The 20959-nt window shown below is 41.8% G+C and overlaps 1 protein-coding gene across 2 annotated transcripts in view; it reads left to right on the forward strand.

The window, feature by feature from the left end:
- The window catches only part of NCKAP1L (NCK associated protein 1 like), a 265246-nt gene that overhangs the window by 234091 nt on the left and 10196 nt on the right, over positions 1 to 20959 (forward strand). For both annotated transcript variants that reach the window (XM_033938673.1, XM_033938674.1), the window contains one exon: positions 6927 to 7016. In XM_033938673.1, coding sequence (XP_033794564.1) covers positions 6927 to 7016 — 90 coding nt within the window. The remainder of the gene's footprint in view (positions 1 to 6926; positions 7017 to 20959) is intronic.

The raw sequence follows: 20959 nt of genomic DNA on the forward strand, positions 1-20959 counted from the left end.
TTTCTTTTTTTTTCTTTCTCTCCCCCTTGTCCAGCGGCACCCCTTCCCTGCTCCCCCTGTCCAGCAATAGCCCTTCTCCCTTGCTTTTACCTCCCCCCCTGTCCAGTATTACCCTTTCCCTGCTCCCCCTGTCCAGCAATAGCCCTTCTCCCTTGCTATTACCTCCCCCCTGTCCAGTAGTACCCTTTCCCTGCTCCCCCTGTCCAGCAGTAGCCCTTCTCCCTTGCTATTACCTCCCCCCCTGTCTAGTAGTACCCTTTCCCTGCTCCCCCTGTCCAGCAGTAGCCCTTCTCCCTTCCTTTTACCTAACCATATTCAAAATCCCATTTCCCCTTTACCTTATCTTTCTGTCTGGCGCTGGTGGGATTTGGGCTCCGGGGGAGCTGACTTCTGCATCGGTTGTCGACGCACTCTGGCGCGGGGCCTCTGATGGGCCGCAGAGAGCTGGTTTGCCCACACTGCATCTGTGGAGCTCGGTGACCAGGCCGTGGGAGGAGTTGGTTGTGTCTGGGAGCCGACAGGATAGCGCCGTGGATCCCTTAGTCCCTTGCTGCCCCCCCCTTCCCGCGGTCCCATTGACACATTTAAGTTTCCTAGGTCGGATGTTATTTTGGGGTTTGAGGGTGCTAGGTGGCTTCTCTCACGATCGCGCCTGTGTCGGAAGCCTTCTCCGACGCAGGAGCGGCTCGTGGGAGGAGCCATTGTGGCGTCTTTTGAGTTGAAAATAAACTTCGGGCTGTAGAGCATTATTTCCGGATGCGCGAGAGGTGGAGAGCAGGCAGGCCACTGGCACAGCTGGGCGCGCATGCGCACTCCTACCTGCAAGAGACCTACAGCTCACGGAAAACGGGAGCACGCAGGTAAGAGTGCATGCGCAGCTTAGGGTTTTATTATATTAGAAAAGATGTATTGTTTTAAATACTTTGTATGTTGACTGTAAACTGCTTAGAATTATAAGCAGTATATAAATTTTTTTAAATAAATAAAATTTTCCTCCAAATTACTTGAAAATCATGAAAATGGTCCCTGGGAAATGAAGTTATAAGCCTGGAAGAGATTTCAGAGGAGCAGTCTAGTGGTAGAACATCAGGCTGATAACAAGGGAAGCTTGGATCAAATCCTGCTGCTATTCCTTGTGATCGTTGGCAAACCACTTTTCCCTTCATTGCCTCAGGTACAAAATTTAGGGCCCCTTTTACAAAGTCATGGTTGCGATGCAGCCGTGGTAAAGGCACTGAAACCCATAGGAACTGAATGGGATTCAGTGTGTTTACCGCAGCTTTGTAAAAGGAGCCCTTAGATTGTAAACCCTTTGGGGACAGGGATTGGCTAATGTGGGACCGGGATCCTGGCGAAGCCTAGTAGCTCCACAGAATCCTAGTCTTTAGTAACCTTACAAAAATCAATTAAGGAAGGAGGGGTAAATTTTCCAAATTTCTATAGGTACCATCAAGCCTATATTCTACGTCAGGGTATGTATTGGATCCTCCCAGAACTTATAGATAATGCACCAGATTGGTTATATTTGGAATGGCGCCTTATGTTTCCCCTAAATTTAGTTCATCTACCAAGTATTAATATACCTAAAAGATACAAAGAAAATAAAATAATAATGGATACTTGGAAAACATTGAGATTTATTGATAAATTAACACCCATCCCAATATACAAATCAACTAATCAATCCATATGGATAAACTCCAAGATCAAAATTGGCGGAGCTCAAATCCTTTGGAAGAACTGGATTAATGCAGGCATTAGAACTCTAGATGATATTATCTCAGAAGGTAAACTGCTGGATTTTCCACAATTGCAACACAGATTTGGTTTCAATAAAACACAAAGTTTTAAATGGTTGCAATTGAAGCAGGCCATTCAGGTTGGGTTCCCTGAATGGAAATCATTAAACAATCAATATAGTTTAAAGTTCTTATGCTTTAAAGCAGACTTCCTAGGACATCAAGCCGCATTGTGGTATAAATTAATATCTGGATATTTAAATAAAAAACCAAAAAATGGTCTAAGAGACATTTGGAGCATTGAGATTGGACATCAAATTAATGCATCTCAATGGCCACTAATTTGGTCTTGGAGAATGGGATGTACAGTGTCAGCGTCTATGAGACAAACATGGTTCTTTTTATTACATAGAGCTTTTTGGACCCCTACTCGTTTGCAAAAATTAGACAGTTCTAAGTCTAATAGATGCTGGCACTGTAATCTAGAACCAGGGACATTAGATCATTTATTATATCATTGTCCTTATATTAAAATTTTTTGGAATTCAATTTGGCCACAAATTAATAAATTAATGGAAAATCATATTGCAATATCATATGATACAATTTTATTTGGAACAATGATGAGAATAAAAAGTCAAATTTCACCAGAAAATAATAAGCTTTTATTAATTATGACAGGGGTTGCCATTCAACATATAACTAACAATTGGAAAAATTACAACAACCTAAATTACACATTTTGGTGGAATACAATATGTCATATTTTTAAAATGGAAAGAACAATAGCAATACAAAAGGGGACATATAATAAATTTATAAAAATATGGGGGCCATTGACAAAATACTGTAATGAATAAATAATATGATGTTTTCTTCTTCTTTTCTTCTTTTAAGGATCTTTTTTTATGACACACATAAAGGGGGGGTAAGAAAAATTAATTTATACATAGTATGTTATAATATATTATACAAAATGTAACGTATGAATAAAAGGTAATAAAAGGGTGAGGGGAGGGAAATGGGACAAAAATTGTTTAGATTATATTGTATTAGATATAAAAAAGTTATTGAATATTTATCAATTGTATTCTAATATGTTGTATACTTTTTATAAAAATTTGAAAATTAAAATATTATATTAAAGTAATGAAAGGGAGGGGGGAGGGTGAGGGGGAAAATCAAATTCAGATATATAATGTATTAGATATAAAAGTGATAATATGCATTTATCAATTGTAATTTATTATTATGTACACTTTATGAAAAATTAGAAAATAAAAAATAATGAAAAAAAAAAAAAAAGAATCCTAGTCTTGGCGTGAGCGTAAAGGTGGTGGAACACAGCTTGCCTGGTGTCTCCCATAAATTGCACACCAAAATGGCCTGGTTTGTCCAAATATTACACTTTTATTGAACATCAATGAAAGTTCCAAACAAAAAGGTCAAAATTTGGCATCAATACAAAAACCAAACGTTCCAGTTTTCTCTCCTGCTTCTTTTCTCATACACGCAAGTTCTAATCCCAGCACCGGCTGTGCTTTCAGAGATAAGTTCAAAACAATAATAACACAAAATGCAGTTCATCTTATATGCCTCCTTCAAGGTAAGCCAGAACAGTTCATGCCTCTGGTAATGGTTTAGGATATAAGGCTTTTACCAGTACTAGCTCTAAAGCTGTTTGGAGTAACCTTGAACAGCAGTTCCCCTTAGTAGGAGCAGAGAGGCCGGTTCTCCTACAGGTGTTGCCACTCTTTCCAATCATATAAGATCAAGGTAAATTCTGTAGCTCCCAGCACAGGTTCAAAACAGTGTACAAAAATACTTTCAAAACACAAAATTCCAAAAAGAAAAAAACCCTTCACAAAGGAAAAGAAAATTCAGGCTTTCCAAACCTACTCCCATTCCATGGGGTGCTCTTCCCCATGAGACATAACATTGTTCTCCAGCCAGTCCATATCACAAACCTCAGACTGTACTTCAGGATTTTCCATTTTCCAATCCTTGTGAGAACCTTCCTGTGCTGGCCATAAGTTAGCTGCTCTAGCTGACTTCCTTCTCAGCTTTTCCTCAGCTTCCAGTCCCAGCTGCCTCTCCTCTCCTTCTGACAAGGGAAGCTCAGAAAAAGGGAGACTGGGCCAGCAACCACGCCCCCTAACAGCAGAGTCAGCTAAATTCTTAAAGAGCCCTGTCCTTCTAGTTCCTGCCTGAGCTCTGTGAACTTTTAAAGGGGTAGGCTCACTCTTGATATTGTGCACAGGATTTCCACTATACCCAGGATGTTTCTTCCACTTAGTCACTGGAACTTTAGTGATACTTACAGGAGCTTTTCCCTTGGCTTTATTAGGCCTAGCCGGATCCCTGTCACACTAAGTGGCAGACTTCAGAGGGTGGTGGTTAACGGTACCCTCTCTAAAACATCAGAGGTGACCAGTGGAGTGCCGCAGGGCTCAGTCCTGTGTCCACTTCTTTTCAATATATTCATAGGAGATCTGACTCAAGGGCTTCAAGGTAAGATAACATTATTCGCTGATGACGCTAAACTATGTAATATAGTAAGTGAATGCAATCTACAGGATACTATGGTGCAGGACCTGCTTACATTAGAAAGTTGGTCCTCGACCTGGCAGCTAGGCTTCAACGCCAAGAAATGTAAGGTCATGCACCTCGGAAGAGGAAATCCATGCAGAAACTTTAACTAGGACTACAGCAGAACGAGATTTAGGAGTAATCATCAGTGCAGACATGAAAACTGCCACGCAAGTGGAGAAGGCTTCATCTAAGGTAAGGCAGATAATGGGTTGTATCAAAAGAAGTTTCGTCAGCCGGAAGCCTGAAGTCATAATGCCGCTGTACAGAGCCATGGTGAGACCTCATCCGGAATACTGTGTGCAATTCTGGAGGCCACATTACCGTAAAGATGTGCTCAGAATTGAATCGGTTCAGCGGATGGCCACCAGGATGGTCTCGGGGCTCAGGGGTCTCATACGAAGAAAGACTGAACAAATTGCAGTTCTACACTCTCAAAGAACGTAGGGAGAGGGGAGACATGATTGAGACATTTAAGTACATCACGGGACGTGTCGAGGTGGAAGATGATATTTTCTTTCTCAAAGGACCCTCAGCCACAAGAGGGCATTCACTCAAACTCAGGGGAGGGAAATTTCATGGTGACGCCAGGAAGTACTTCTTCACGGAAAGAGTGATAGATCATTGGAACAAGCTTCTAGTGCAGGTGATCGAGGCCAGCAGCATCCCTGACTTTAAGAATAAATGGGATACCTACATGGGATCCCTACGAGGGTGAAGATAAGGAATAGGGTCACTAGGGTATAGACTTAAGGGGGTGGGTCAGTAGAGTGGGCAGACTTGAAGGGCTGTAGCCCTTTTCTGCCGTCATCTTTCTATGTTTCTATGTTTACTGTAATTGAATGTAACTCATCTTAAGCTGCTACTGAAAAAGGTGCACACCAAATCCAAATAAATAAATACATCTATTATCAGGTTGGGTCAAATGTAGCCTTGTAGAGGAATATGAGTGTTTCATAGCCCTTTTTTATGAGAGATGCTGTCTTTATGATACTATCTCCAAGACTGGAGTAATGTGTAATTCTGGTACCAATGTGATGGCACATAAAGATTTGAGGGAGAAGCATTTTTAAAAAAAGGCTTGTCTGTAATGTTTTTCATACCATAATACATTATGCAGTCTGTTGACAAAGCCCCCTCCCCTCCAATATTCAGTGGAACTGAGCCAACAGGAAAGAACTCCCAGCTAGCTAAATCCTGTTTGGCCAGCTATCCACCGATATGCAACAGGAGATAGCTGGCTCTCCAGCTATCCTGGTGACCAGCTATGTTACACAACATAGCTGGTCACTACCAATTTTCATTGGCTGTCTGGCTAAAGCACGTAGCCAGATAGACCTACCTAAAAGGTCTATATTTGGCCGTTAATCTTACTCTGCCAGCCAATGAAAATTGGTTTTGTTGGCTAAGTGTGAGGCATTGAACTTTGACCCAGATATTCAATGCCGGTGACCCTATCAATGAATAATAAGATCATTGCCGACTGCAGTTTCAATATCGGGCCTATAGTCTTTAGCACACTTGGAACTAGATTGATTAAAATGTGCTACCACATTAGTGTACTTTATTGGTAAATAGATCCCACTGCATAAATGTGCTAACAAATGGTAACACATTAGCATACTTTACTAAATTTAACCTTTGGGGATAATGACTAATAATCAATCCTCTAGTGGTACATAAATATAATATAACATTACATTGGTGTTCTGTCCCTGGCATCCTCCTGCTAGTTTATGACATAACTCTAAGATGTGTTAATTTTATTTTATTTATTTAAATAATTTATACCACCTAAAAACTTAGGCAGTTTACATAACTTCATAGAACTGTAATGCTGCAATCATTTCCTGCTATAATGTGTGAGCAAAGCATTGTATGAAATGTAGCCTCACTCATACCTACTGTAGCCATTCCCGCTTTCCTGTATAAGCTTTCTTTCTAGTGGTCTTTCTCCTGAGACCTCCCTTTTCCTCTCATGTAAGCATGGGTCTTTTGTCTCACTGTTGTACTTCCTGGTCACCTCTCTACAACCTTTGCTCTGATGGGTTTGCAAACGTATGACCTTTCTCTTGTTACCTGTTGCCAAACCCTGTCTCTGTTGGTCTCCTTTCTCCTCCCCCGTAGCTCTGTGGGCGTGTCTTGGATGTATCTCCCAAATCTTTTATCTTCAGAATTCAGTCATATGTCTGCTTCCATCTTGAACACACGACTCTATCCCCAACAAACCACCAGCAAGTATTTTCACCTTAAGCTACTAAACCACATGCACAAATAATTCAGCATTTCAACTCTGAAACTTGGAGCACCTTTCTGCCTAACTATTTCCTCATCTCTGCTCATCCACCATTTTTCAAATTTACATTTTCATTTTCTTCTCCAGCTGCAGCATCCAGGAGGACAATTACCAAATTTACTCAATAAAATATAATTCTGAAAATTATAAGGACTTACTAGCATGTTGACATGCTAAGATTTATCTATCTGTATAGTATGGTCATGAGAGTAAGCCGTATGAGGGCAGAATAATAGAGACCTTCTCAAGATCTTCATGCAAAGGTCTAACATGAAGAATCTTTGTCTCTCACTTTCTTGCAGCTGGCTTCTGTAAGCCTTTTACAGCTTGGACAAGAGACCGATAAAATGAAGTCACGGAACAGAGAATCCATCTTTCTTCTGTTACATCTGGTGAGTACCAGGCTTAGAAAAGAGTGGAAGGATAGTCTTCTCCGCCATCCCTTGCATACAGGACCAATTAAATGGTTATCTGATGCCCTAGGAAAACCTTTAGATATTCTCCCCCTCCCCTCCCCTGTATTCAGCATCACCATTTCTCTTCTCGAAATACCCCCATTTCCAGCATTTCCCCTTCCCTTTCCTTTACTACCATCCCTTGTTTCCAACATCTACTCTTCCCTTCCTTACCCCTTCATGCTTGGCATCACTCCTTTCCTTCCCTTTCCTCCATGTTCATCATCCCTTGCATTCCTTACAACCTGTGTCCAGTATTTCCCTTCCCTTCCCTACCCCCATCCCCACCCCAACCATCTCTTTCCTAACCCTAATGTCCACCATCTTCCTTTCTCTTCCCTTCCCTCCCTCTCTCTCATTATCTAGTATCTCGCCTCTCTTTCCCTATACCACAGGGACCAGCATCTCCCTTCTTTCTACTCTCCCCCAAGGTGTCTAACATCTCTTCTCCTCTTCTTCTCTCACCAATGTCCAGCATCTCATCTTTCCCTCCCTAGACCATCCCCCCAACACACACACACAGGTAGCAATGGAGGAAATACTAGGTAGTAAATAACCTTTAGCTCTGAATAATGGTCGAGCTAGGCTTTATCATCTTCTTCTCAACCTTCTGCTTCTCCCTTCTCTCCTTAGCTGCCCACCTATCCCATAAATGTAACAGAAGCACAATTTAAGAGGGGAATTTTATAACAGAGGTGCCTATATTATAAAGACACTTGGAGGGCCATTTTTGATAGGACATCTGTCTAATTTTTGAAGTTTCACACAAGACATCCAAAGTCAGAGGTGGAGAAACAGACATTTTTGAAACCATTAAAGGTGCTAGATGTCCAAATAATTTTGGGGGAAAAATTGCCTACTTAAACATCTTGACTGCTAGGATGTCAAACCTTATGATTAGAGAATGACATGGAGAAAAAATTTTTCCCCGTCTCCACACCGTCCTCGCGAGATAGGTCCCTGTCCTGTTCCCATAAGCTCAGTCCCCCATCCCCACGAGCTCGGCCTCCATCCCATTCCTTCCCTGCAAACCATCTGATTCCATCCACACAAGCTTCGAATAGTTATGATTTTATATTGAACTTATTGTATTAAAGTATAAAAAGAAGGAATGGGAGTCACGTGATGACGTGAGCCGGCGTGCACGCAGCTCAGCCAGCTCCGGAGCTCGTTCCCCTCATTTGCCGCGAAACGGGACGAACGGCAAAAAATAAATTATAGCAAAACTCGGCGCTTATAGTGGGGAATTATATGGACAGATTCCTAATACAAACACAGCAAACCATGTCCACGAAATCGACCAAGAAGGACAAGGAGAGAGGCAAACCTGTGGAGGACAAAATGGCGGACGCAGCATGCGGGGTCCTGAGACAATTCACGCCGGAGACGCTGGCGGAATTGAAAAGTATAGTCACCCAGGCATTATCCCCCAGTATGGAGCAACTTTCTGCCCAACTTACAAAACTCGAAGGAATAATGGAAGACCATTCAGCGAGGGTGACTGAGCTGGAGGAACGAGTGTCTGCAGTGGAAGATGAAACCCACAGTGTAACGTCGGACATGGCCCGCATGAAAACACAGCTAGACCAACAACAAGCTAAGTTGGAGGACCTAGAAAATAGGTCCCGTAGGGGGAACTTAAGATTTATGGGGTTCCCAGAGACAATCGCAGATTCATCTCTTATAAATGTGCTGGAAACATGGCTAGCTAGTGAAATGCAGATGCCTGCTAACATAGGCCCAGTGCGCTTTGAAAGGGTCCACCGCGTGGGACCACGACCAGGGAATGATCAAAGGCCAAGGGTGGTGATTGGAAAATTGCACAACTACAGGCACAAAATGGAGATACTTAAAGAATTTCGCCTTAAAAGGGAGTCCTTGAATTATGATTCCATACCCATTCGAATTGGACAGGATTACTCTGTTGCCTTGACAGAAAAAAGGAAAGTATTTTACCCTCTGTGCAGGAAGCTGGCTGATCTCAAATACCGATTCCTTTTTCTGTATCCAGCTATACTGAAAATCCAACTGGAAGGCAAATGGCATGTGTTTGAATCAGATGTACTGGCAGGGGAATTCATAAATAGACTGGGGAATCCAGGACCTTCAACAACTTGACTAATTGAAAGCTCACTAGAACTCTGTATGATATCTCACTGTATAACTATGCATTTGCTGTATCTCCCGTACTGATTTCATTTTCAGCTTATTATGTGAGGGGGACGAGTTTCCAAGCATCAGAGACGTGCTCTGCCTTCCTGTATCCTAGTGCTACAGGATGGGTCTCTGTATTGGGGGGGAAGTTCAGGAACAGGGGATCAAGGGGAGGGTGGGGGGGATATTGGTGAGGGAGGGAAAGAACACACATGTTGATTGTTATGTATCGTTAGATTTATCCTCTTATATAGTATGTCTAAGAGAATTAATCGCATTTTGCGGGTTCAGGAAAAGACTGAGCGCTGAGGATCCCCCAGGTGAAGGCTGGGCGCCTGGGGTTCTCCTGTTAATAATGTTGCGACATGCATGTTCCTCAGGTTATGATGAGCGGTAGGACGCTTAGAATATTGTCCTGGAATGTAGGGGGAATAACGTCACCTATAAAAAGGACTAAGATCCTTACCAGATTGAAACATCACAAGGCAGATCTTGCTTGTATTCAGGAAACCCGGCTGACTGTGACCGAACATGCCAAATTACAACGAGGGTGGGTGGGACAGATTTGTTCGGCTTCCTCCCCTAATAAACATGCAGGAGTGGCACTGTTGGTGCGTAGAGGATTTCAAGGGAAGGTTGAACAAATATATGCTGATCCTATGGGTAGATCTTTGCTTTGTAGGGTGACCACATCAGATCAGAAATTTCACCTTCTTATGGTATATGGCCCTAATCAATATGATCACAAATTTTTCCAAGGTTTGGTTAAACTGGGCCAACTTGACCCAACAATATCATTACTACTTCTGGGGGATTTTAACCAGGTCATGGACCCGGTACAGGACCGCACTGGACCGGGAATGAATCATTCCTCAGCACCGCACAAGGGCATACCTTATTTGTGTGACGCCCTGGACTTGGTGGACCCCTGGAGGTTATTGCACCCACGAGAGAAAGATTTTACACATCAATCTCGGGCCCACCAATCTTTTTCCAGAATAGATTACATATTAGCGTCAACTTCCTTCTTTTCTCATGTTGAGACAGCTGAAATTGGTCCTATCTCTATATCTGACCACTGTCCGATATGGCTGGATCTGTTTACTGGGACATCTCAGAATTTGGGAGGGTGGCGGTTCCCTTCTTATTTAATTGACAATCAAGAATTCAAAAATTATTTAATGGAAAAATGGGACGACTATCTTCGCTTTAATGATCAACATAGAGACACACCCCTTCTGTTCTGGGAGGCGGCTAAATCCGTCCTTAGGGGAGATATTATATCTTATGTAGTGGCTCACAGAAAGAGGTTGGCACAGGGCATCATACATTTAGAGCGGCAATGCTTACTTCTTAAAAAACGACACCTAGCACATCCGACGCCCCGCTCAAATGAACAATTGACATCAGCACAGATTGCACTGAACGCCTTGATTCATGAACGCACAAAAAAATATCTCTATTTCACACAACACAAATATTATAGACACGGGAACAAACAGGGCAGATTGCTTGCCTCTCTCACTAAATTGAGAAGGCCAGATAGGTATATTTCTTGTCTACATATGCCGGATGGCACGAAATTGACGAAAACAGGGGAAATATCGGAAAAATTTTTTAGTTATTATAAAAGATTTTACTCCTCGGTGGAGGATGTTGGGGGACCCGAATCTGTGGATTTTCTGGAGGATGCGGGGATGCCCAAATTGACATCCACTATGCGTGACACACTTAATAGACCTATCCAGGGGAAGGAAATACAATTAGCAATAAAACAACTAAGAAACAGAACATCCCCGGGCCCTGATGGGTTTACTCCGGAGTTTTACAAACTCTTACTATCGCAATTATGTGGACCTTTAGAGGCATATTATCACGCAGCAGACGAGGGGGGAACGTTTCCAGAGGGATCCAATCATGCATACATTACACTAATTCCGAAACCTGGGAAACGAGAAACGGATATAGAATCATACAGACCTATATCACTATTAAATGTAGACATTAAAATTTTAGACAAAGTATTGTCCAATAGGTTGGCGACACTGCTTCCCCAATTGATTGTCCCAGAGCAGGTAGGCTTTGTAAAACAACGACATTCGGTCCTAAATGTTCGGAGATTATTGACGGCTGTACACAGAACTCAACTAGCGAGACAGGAGGGAATATTAGTAAGCCTAGATGCGGCTAAAGCCTTTGACAAGGTTAACTGGAAATACCTATTTTCAGTGCTATCATATATGGGAATTACTGGTTGGTTTTCCGATATGATTAGGTTATTATACACATCACCCACAGCTAGCATATTGGTAAACGGGACAAGGACTCCTTCGTTCCCGATAGCACGGGGAACGAGGCAGGGTAGTCCTCTCTCCCCTTTGTTATTCTTGCTATATTTAGACCCCTTTCTGAGAACACTGCAGAAGGATGATGGTTTGCAGGGCCTCCCGGAGGGGAACTCTCAATTGCGTGTACTGGCGTATGCTGATGACATGCTACTGACATTGGCTGACCCTCAGGCCTCTCTGACCAGAGCTTTAGCGATACTGGATGAATTTAGCCTATATTCAGGGATGGTTCTAAATTTTCAAAAATTCTTGGTACTTCCATTATCTCGAGATGTCCCAAATAGGTGGAGGGGACCGTTTCCATTGCAATGGGCAACCACGTCACTGTCCTACTTAGGAATACAAATACCTATGAATCTTAATAGTTTATATTCATTGAATGTCCTACCGCTCATCGCTATTACGAGACAGAAACTGTCAATTTGGAGGGACTTTCCTATATCATTAATGGGTAAAATTGCATTATACAACATGGTGATGTTGCCCCAGTGGCTCTATATCTTTCAAATGCTCCCACTCTTGTTGTCCTCTAAACATGAGAAAGAAATTAGGAAATGCTTAACATCATACTTGTGGAATGGTAAAAAGGCACGAATTTCACTGTCTACTTTGATGCTGCCAAAGCAGCAGGGAGGAATGGGACTGCATAACCTCCGAATGTTCTCTCAGGCGTGCCAAATGCGCCACTTGAATGACTGGTTCAGAGGGACGAGCCATTTTTCGGCTACTCCCGCGGAGCTGACATTATGCTACCCATATCACTTCAGCTACTTATTGCACACCTTACGTATTCCAGGGGGACCGCCACCAGTTGGTAAAATATTATTTCACCCGCTGCGTCAGGTGTGGAGGCGTTTATGTAAACAATTAAAGATAAATCCAACAGCCACAGCCTACTTGCCGTTTATAGATAACAACGATTTTCAACCTGGGACATCTAGATTTCCTACATCGGTGTGGAGAACTTCTCATCTACAATATATTTCACAGGTGGTAACAGCACAGGGACTGGTGCCATCATTCACGGTGATGCTGGCTGAATATAACTGGACTTCTAGGGACTGGTTAGCTTATGCACAGATGACATCTTATGTTAAATCTCTACCACTGGCAGGACTTACAAGTCATAGTCAGGAAGCTATTTCGGAAGCGCTATGCCTGACGGCCCAGACTCATATCCCGTTGAAATTCCATTTACGTTTTTTGAGAGAGAGTTTGGAGCCCATTTCCTATGACAATTATGCGGCCCGTTGGTCAGGGGATATACCTTGTGAGGTGACTGGACAGCATATCCAACAGGGTCTTCAAGCAATCTTTAAAGTAACGGGGCAAGTGACCCTTATTGAATTGAATTATAAATTCTACTTACGCCTCTATAGAGCACCGACATATTTGTATCGTGCTAAAATCAGTGCTACGGACAAGTGTGCTAAATGTGCTCAACCAGGAGCTTCTTTGGGTCACCAATTTTGGACATGCCCCTTGGTACAGGGCTTCTGGAAACAGTTACAGCAACACATCTCTTCTATGTGGCACCATGGCTATGTTAATTGTCCGGAATTGTTATTTTCAATGGACTCCATTCCTCGGATATCCCCGAAAGGTTTTCGAGGTTTTATGACTCGAACATTCCTCTTGGGAAAGAAAACAATATTACACTGTTGGATAACATCAGATCCGCCGACAGTATCACTCTGGAGAATCTTGATGCTTCGTCAAGCATCAATGGAACGACTATCCTTGGATTCCTTGGATACCCCTACAGGACGAACATTTAGTTCTATTTGGGAACCATTCTGGCTAACACTGACTCATAAAGCTCGAAGTAACCTATTGAACCCGTAACAATTGGATTGATGGAGGATGGAATCTTGTTCATTTAGGAGGTTGGGGGGGTGGGGGGAAGAGGGCAGGGAGGGGGAGGAGGGGGGACGTTACTTGTTTGAAAATGATATCTACTGTTAACTTTGTTTGATATATAACCCAATAAACATATTTCAACATAAAGTATAAAAAGAAACAATATTCTGTACAATTTACAAAGCAAGGATCAACAAAACCTCTGTCTCCCCTCCCCTTCAAAAATATCCCCTCCATTGTCGAGAAAACTAAATAAGCCAAATTATTACAGAATGCTACACAGAAAAATCATGCTAACAGAGTATCGCAATCACACATGACAGGAATAGTGTTAGGGGAGTGCAACTAGTGCAACTGCTCCTTGGTCAGAGAGAGCCCTAAGCCAGCTGGAAGCTAAAGAAGCACGGCCTGGGCTATGCAGTCCCCAGTTATATCTAACACCAGCTCCATCAAGATAAATATTTCAAATCTGATATATTCTAATCACAAAATAGAAAATAAAATTATTTTTCTACCTTTTACTGGCTTGTCATTTTATACTTCAAATCATTTTGGTTTCAGGTGCTGGTCTCTGTTTTCTTTTGTCTTCTCTTAACTCATTTGCCAGGGTCTCATGACCATTTGTCATTTGTTCTTTCTCCATGCTCACCATCCATCTTCTATCTCTGTGAATGTATTGTTCCCTATGTTCAGCATTTCCCTTCTCCATGTCCCCTATACGTCCCTTTCTAGTATTACCCCTGTGCCCATCTCCCTGCCTTCATCATCTCACCATTCTATGATCCTCTCCTCCAGTGTACAGTATCATTCCTCTATATCCCTATCCCCCCCGTCCAGCATCTTCCTTCTGCATTTTTATTCTCCCCCATGTCTAGCCATCTTCTCTGTGTGTCCATATACCCTCTCATGTCTAGCATTATCCCTCTGTGTCCATATACCACCCCCATGCAGCATTCCCCTTTTTACCCCTGTTCCTATGCTCCCAACCATGCCCAGAAAAAACAAAAAAAAACCCTGTGGAGTGACGATGTTCCTAAATGGACTTTATTTGAAAGTGTCAAAGTTCCAAAGGTGCACTGAAATCATCCACATAAAATATATTCATCCACATAAAAATTAATTCATCCACATAAAAATAGGTTATCCACATAAAAGCCTTAAAGGACCTAGTCCACTAGGGATACAGGACTCAACACGGTCCGCGTTTGGACAAAAAGTCTTATTCAGGGATTCCTGGGGGTCCTATAAAGGTGAATACGTGGGAAACAATTGTGTGGTGAGCCGGAAGTGAGACACTGCTTGCGTTTGCAATAGAAAGCCCCAGGGACCCCTGAAGAAGACATTTTGTCGAAACGCGGACTGTGTTGGGTCCTGTATCCCTAGCGGACTAGGTCCTTTAAGGCTTTTATGTGGCTAACCTATTTTTATATGGATTAATTTATTTTTATGTGGATGAATTTATATATATGTGGATGATTTCAGTGTACCTTTGGAACTTTGACACTTTCAAATAAAGTCCATTTAGGAACATCGTCACTCCACAGAGTTTTTTTTTGTTTTCTCTGGATTTTCTTCTCTGTGGATATTTTGGGGTCAATTCCTTTTGTTTTTTTCCCAACCATGCCCACCATCTCCACTCTTTTTGTATATCTCCCTGTGTTCAGCTTCTCCCCCTCTTACTCCCTTACACCAAAGTGTCTCTCATTTTCTCTCTTTCCTCCCTCTCTCTGCTATGTTCAATATTTTACTCACTCTTCTTTCATCCCCTTGGTTCAGGTTTTCTCTCTCCCTTTCCTTCTCTCTCTTCCTCCCTGCAGGTCCTGCACCTCTATCCCTTTCCTGTAGCCCCCTTCCCATGGGTCCAACACCTCTATATCCTCCCTTCAGCGCCCAGGTGTGGATCTGGCATCTCTCCCTTCCCTCCAGCTCCACTCCACCCACCACATGCACCCAGCACCTGTTTCCCTTCTTCCTAATTCCCAGATCAGATCTGGCAACTATCTCTCTTCCCTTCAGCTCCAGCCAGTCCAGCAGCCCAAGTACCCCCCTCTCCCCTTTGCATGTGCAGCAGCATCCCCCCTCCCTTCCTATCACGTGTCCAACAGCCCCCCACCCTCGCACCCTCCCTCCCTGGCTTCTGATCATAGGTGGCAAAAAAAACCCCAAAAAGCAAAAAACAACAAACCTGTGACTCTCCTGGGTCGGCCTCTTCGTGCCTCCCAGGACAGGTCTACTAGTTTCTTAGAAGCTTCCTGCACATAGAGCTGCTCCGGAACCTTCTTGCCACCAAGTCCCTCCTTCCGATGTAACTTCTGGTTTTGCCAGAAGTTACATCAGGAGGAGGGACTCAGCGGCAAGAAGATTCCAGAGCAGCGCTGCCCAGAATATGCCTTCAACATGCTCCCCTTTATTCTTGGACACACAGCGACTAGAATGTATTGCAAAATGTCCAGAAAGACAGTTTTGAAAATCAGCACTTAGACATCCTGCGATTAGGATGTCCAGGTGCCAATTTATGATGTTTTTTGGACGCCTTTGTGTTTTGAAAATACCCCTAATAGACTCTTATGTGTCCTTATAAAATATTAATCCTACTTAGAAGGTAAAATTTCTTCAAACTAGTTGAGAAATATATACTATACTTTGTATAATTTCAACAGGGCTCAAACCAAGTGACGTTTAACCCATGAGATAAAACTGTTTATCATCGCACAAGTCCTATCAAGTCTTTGTTTGCAATATGCTAGCAAACGTCAATAGATTTCAAAAGCAGTTATCTTGAGTGAAATGGTATGGTGGCCGTGTTAGTCCACTCTTCAAGGTAATATGTAGAAATAAAACAAAAACAAAGGGAAAAAAATAATACCTTTTTTATTGGACTAACTTAGAGCTCCTTGTACTAAGCCACGGTAGAGGTTTCTACTGAAGCCTGCAGAGCTAAATGCTCCGATGCTACTCTGACACTCATTGAACTCTATGAGCATCGGAGCAGTGTCAGAGCATTTAGCACTGTAGGCTGCAGTAGAAACCTCTACCATGCTTAGTAAAAGTGGGAATTAATGTAGTTTAGGATTAGCTTTCAAAGGTAACCCCTTATTTTTATTTATTTATTTATTTATTCCATTTGTGCGTCGCACATACCTATACAAGCTCTAGGCAACATTACAGAGAAAGGGGTTCGAAGAGGGTAGGGAGAACTATGGAGGGCAGGAAGGAATGGAGAGGAGAGGGATTATGTGAAATTAAGGGCTGGGTGTTCTTATGCAAATGTTGTAATCCTTCTCATGGGCAAACAATTCTTTAAAAATGTGATGTCTTCCGTTATCAAATTCTCAAGTGTGAATTAAAAATCATCCTCCTTTATAATACCCCAAATCCATAATTGAATCAACTCAGTCTCTCGATCTTGACATAGTCCTATGTTTCTTCAAATACTTCTTCAGGAGACCGAACTACAACACCAATTTTTTTAATTTAATGAATTTTTTTATCATATTAAAAATTAAAAATTTTCTTATTTAATAAACTCATTCACCATATAGCAAACACTATTGAACTCATAAAATTTACTTACTTTCTAAAAGTTCTAATCCAAAAATTAATATAAGAAAATGCTTTGAGGCGCAAGAAGTTTGGAAACCGTCACTCCAGCAACACAATCCTTCAACTGTCAAAAAACGCCTGCACATGTGCACTGCTCATTAAGGATATAAAGGCTACAAAGATGATGTCAAACCTGATTCACCAGTGGAACCATTCTATCTATTCCTTTGGGATAAACCATATCCCTTTCAAAAATTAATCTTTGCTCTTTTTTCAGAAGAATATTTGAAACATCGCCACCCCTGGTGTACTGTAACTGGGACAGGGCCACAAATTGCAAATCGTTTAACATCGTGGCACGCCTGATTCCGTTGCCCCACCAAAGGGGGTTTGAAAATGATTATTCCATAAATGATTCAAATGTTCAGCTATGCACAATTTTATCTTTCTTGTCATTTGTCCAATGTACCACTTGGAGCAGGGTCAGCAAATACCATATATAACATGACTTGAAATGAAATCCATGCAACTCAGCAAATAAAAAGGCTTCTTTGAATACAGATGAGTAACTTGAGTAGTCTCCCATGCATATTGCCAATACACACATTCATTACAACGATAATGTCCTGGAGCTTTGCAATAATCATTTTGCTTAGGAACAGATTTTTTTTATAACAATTCTAAATTTGAACGTCTGGTATTGGCAAAACATAAGTCTGGGTCAAATATAGGATGCAGAGTCAAAATAGTCTGATATTTTTGCAAATATTCAAAGCCTCCCTTTAATATGGAAAGATACAAGTTCAGTGAGTGTCAATAGATTGTGACTGTGGTTCAATAGATTGTGTCAATAGATTGTGACAGTGTCAGAGCATTTAGCACTGTGGGCTGCAGTAGAAACCTCTACCATGCTTAGTAAAAGTGGGAATTAATGTAGTTTAGGATTAGCTTTCAAAGGTAACCCCTTATTTTTATTTATTTATTTATTCCATTTGTGCGTCGCACATACCTATACAAGCTCTAGGCGACATTACAGAGAAAGGGGTTAGAAGAGGGTAGGGAGGACTATGGAGGGCAGGAAGGAACGGAGAGGAGAGGAATTATGTGAAATTAAGGGCTGGCTGTTCTTATGCAAATGTTGTAATCCTTCTCATGGGCAAACAATTCTTTAAAAATGTGATGTCTTCCGTTATCAAATTCTCAAGTGTGAATTAAAAATCATCCTCCTTTATAATATCCCAAATTCATAATTGAATCAACTCAGTCTCTCGATCTTGACATAGTCCTATGTTTCTTCAAATACTTCTTCAGGAGACCGAACTACAACACCAATTTTTTTAATTTAATGAATTTTTTTATCCACGGTTAGCATTCATTGCTCTTTTATATGCTCTTTGAACAACCCTTCTAGGGTATCCTTGTTGGATGAATCATTGAGACATAGGGCTCCTTTTAAAAAGGCGCGCTAGCGGTTTTAGCGCATGCTTAGCGCATGCTAAAATGCTGCGTGCGCTAGCCGCTACCGCCTCCTTTTAAGCAGGAGGTAACTTTTCGGCTAGCGCACGCTATAGCGCTAATCTTGTGCGTGTAAAAGGAGCCCATAGAGAAATCATGTTTATGGAATTCTTTAAAGTGAGAGGTGATTCTGTGTTCCGTCAGCTAAATTATTTTGGTTTAGAAAGATCTCGAAAGCAAGCCTACTCTGTTTTTATGGCTGAATTGTGGAACCAGCTCCTGTCTGATGTTATAGGTCATTAGATAGATAGAATACTTGCATTTCATAAGGCAGTAAAAACTTATTTGTTTAAAATTTACATTTTATTGGATTTTGCTTTACTGTTTAGGGCCGTTACTTTTGATTTTATACATTTTTGTAGATGAATTATTGTTAATTTTTAGGTTATATATGATTTTGATAAATTTGTATATTTTTAGCTATGTTTTTTTAAATTAAATCCATTGTGATATACATATGTAACCCGTTCCAGATTCTTTGGGAGGATGGGCTGAATGAATAAATAAATAGCCAGATTTGTTTGGCAGGTTACACAGGAGACCTAGGAGGATATGTTTGTGCAACAGTCACATTAGTATTGTTGGCTATTTAGTTTATTTAAAAGCCTTTAGGCAAAGGAAAAGTGAATGCTGGGGGAGCGGGCAAGGACATAAACGGGAGATCTTGTATGCTCATACCTAAGATAGTAGGGTACAGAGAAATGCAACAAAAACTGTCCTAGAAACTGTCATTATCTATTTTAGCAGCTTGGATATATTTTGACAGAACAGGGACAGGTGAACAGACTGAATGGATCAGTTCACTTTTTCTACCATCTATGTTAGTTTTCTAGGTGTGTATCATTATTACAGCCACCTCTCTCTCCCCCCTTTGTCACATCCTCCTTACTCTTCACTAACAGAAGCAAAAAGAAAACTGTCCTCATGCAGTTCGGCTTTTACCATCTTCCTCATTATTAGTATGCACGCACATTGGGTCAGCTGAATCTGCAATTTAAATGGCAGAGAGGCTTTCATGCTCTCTATGAACCTTTTGTTTCCAGGCCATCAAAGTCCTGATAATTGTTGCTTTTATCTGTTCACCCTTATGCGTGAACATAAATTGTCTCGAACTACTACTGAAAAAGGTGTGAGCTAAGTCCAAAAAATAGATGTTCAAGGTGAAATCTTACTGCTCCCTTCCCCTTATTAAAATACAGAGTTCTAGGAGCAGTATCAATCCTCGTGAAAACTGGATGCTGTAAGGCTGTGTCTGAATTCAAAAGGGCCTGGGATAGGCATGTGGGATCTCTCGGAGAGAGAAAGAGATGATGGTTGCTGCGGATGAGCAGACTAGATGAGCCATTTGGCCTTTACCTGCCATCATGTTTCTATCCAAAGAAGATGTTGAACACGGCCTTTTGAGACAACATAGGTCCCTTTATTTTTTGACAAACCCTCTCTCCAAACTCTAGTTAGAACAGTATGGCGTTAAGAGGATAGACAATTGAACCAATGGAGATGAGCAGGATGTACTATATGAAATGGATGGACAGTGGATGCAAGGGGCAGAGATAGGGTGGATAGTAGATGGAAGGGGTAGAGAGAGGGTAGAGGCTGGGTGGAAGGGGCAAAGAGAGAGGACAGATGTTGCATGGAAGGGAGCGAGGACAAATGCTGAATACCATGGATATTGAAATTGACTAATGACTTTAACAAGGCCTTTTACAGGACAGAGACTAAAAGATGGGAAAATCTTTTCTTTTTCAGTAAAAGTTAATGGATATCTGGAACATCCTATCAGCAGAGGTAGTGGGAGCTAAAATCAGATGCAAAATTGAAGCGTTCATGGACCAGACACCAAGGGGGCAATTCTCTAATGGTCACCAAAATTTGGGTGCTAGAATGCAGGGCATGACTTCTGTAGTAGCATCAGGGCACTCAGGCTCCTTTGCAGAACAGAGCATAAGGCGGCATTTGCATACCGCTGCAGGTAAAGCCTGTTCAGGGTACAGATGTGGACATTGGAGCTGAGCTGACGCAAGTCCTGAATAGGACAATTTTGCTTGAGCTCAGGATATGCACCTTCAGGACCCCTGAGGAAGGAAATGTTCTGTCAAAATACGGCCCATGTAGGGTCTAGTTTTTTCCACAAATCCTGTGAGCATTTAGCATTTGGTGAAATTACTGTACAGCTCCGACACAGACTTCTTGTATCCAAGAGTTTTCTGTTGTTATCACATGACTTTCTGAACATCCAGATCTTTTGTTCCACTTTTTGTGTCTTTTTGTGGAACATCTGTCTTTATCCAGGCTTGATATTTGCATACCAATATTTAGGCACCATCAGATATGCCATGTAAAATGCAGGCATAAATGTCAGCACATAAATGCTACACTTTAGCACATAGTATTCTGTAAAATATGCACCTAGGTGAGGGATCCGACTATGCTCCACCTACATGCACCCCTCCCCCTCCT

Source organism: Geotrypetes seraphini, chromosome 3, assembly GCF_902459505.1.
Source record: "Geotrypetes seraphini chromosome 3, aGeoSer1.1, whole genome shotgun sequence".
Taxonomy (NCBI): Eukaryota; Metazoa; Chordata; class Amphibia; order Gymnophiona; family Dermophiidae; genus Geotrypetes; species Geotrypetes seraphini.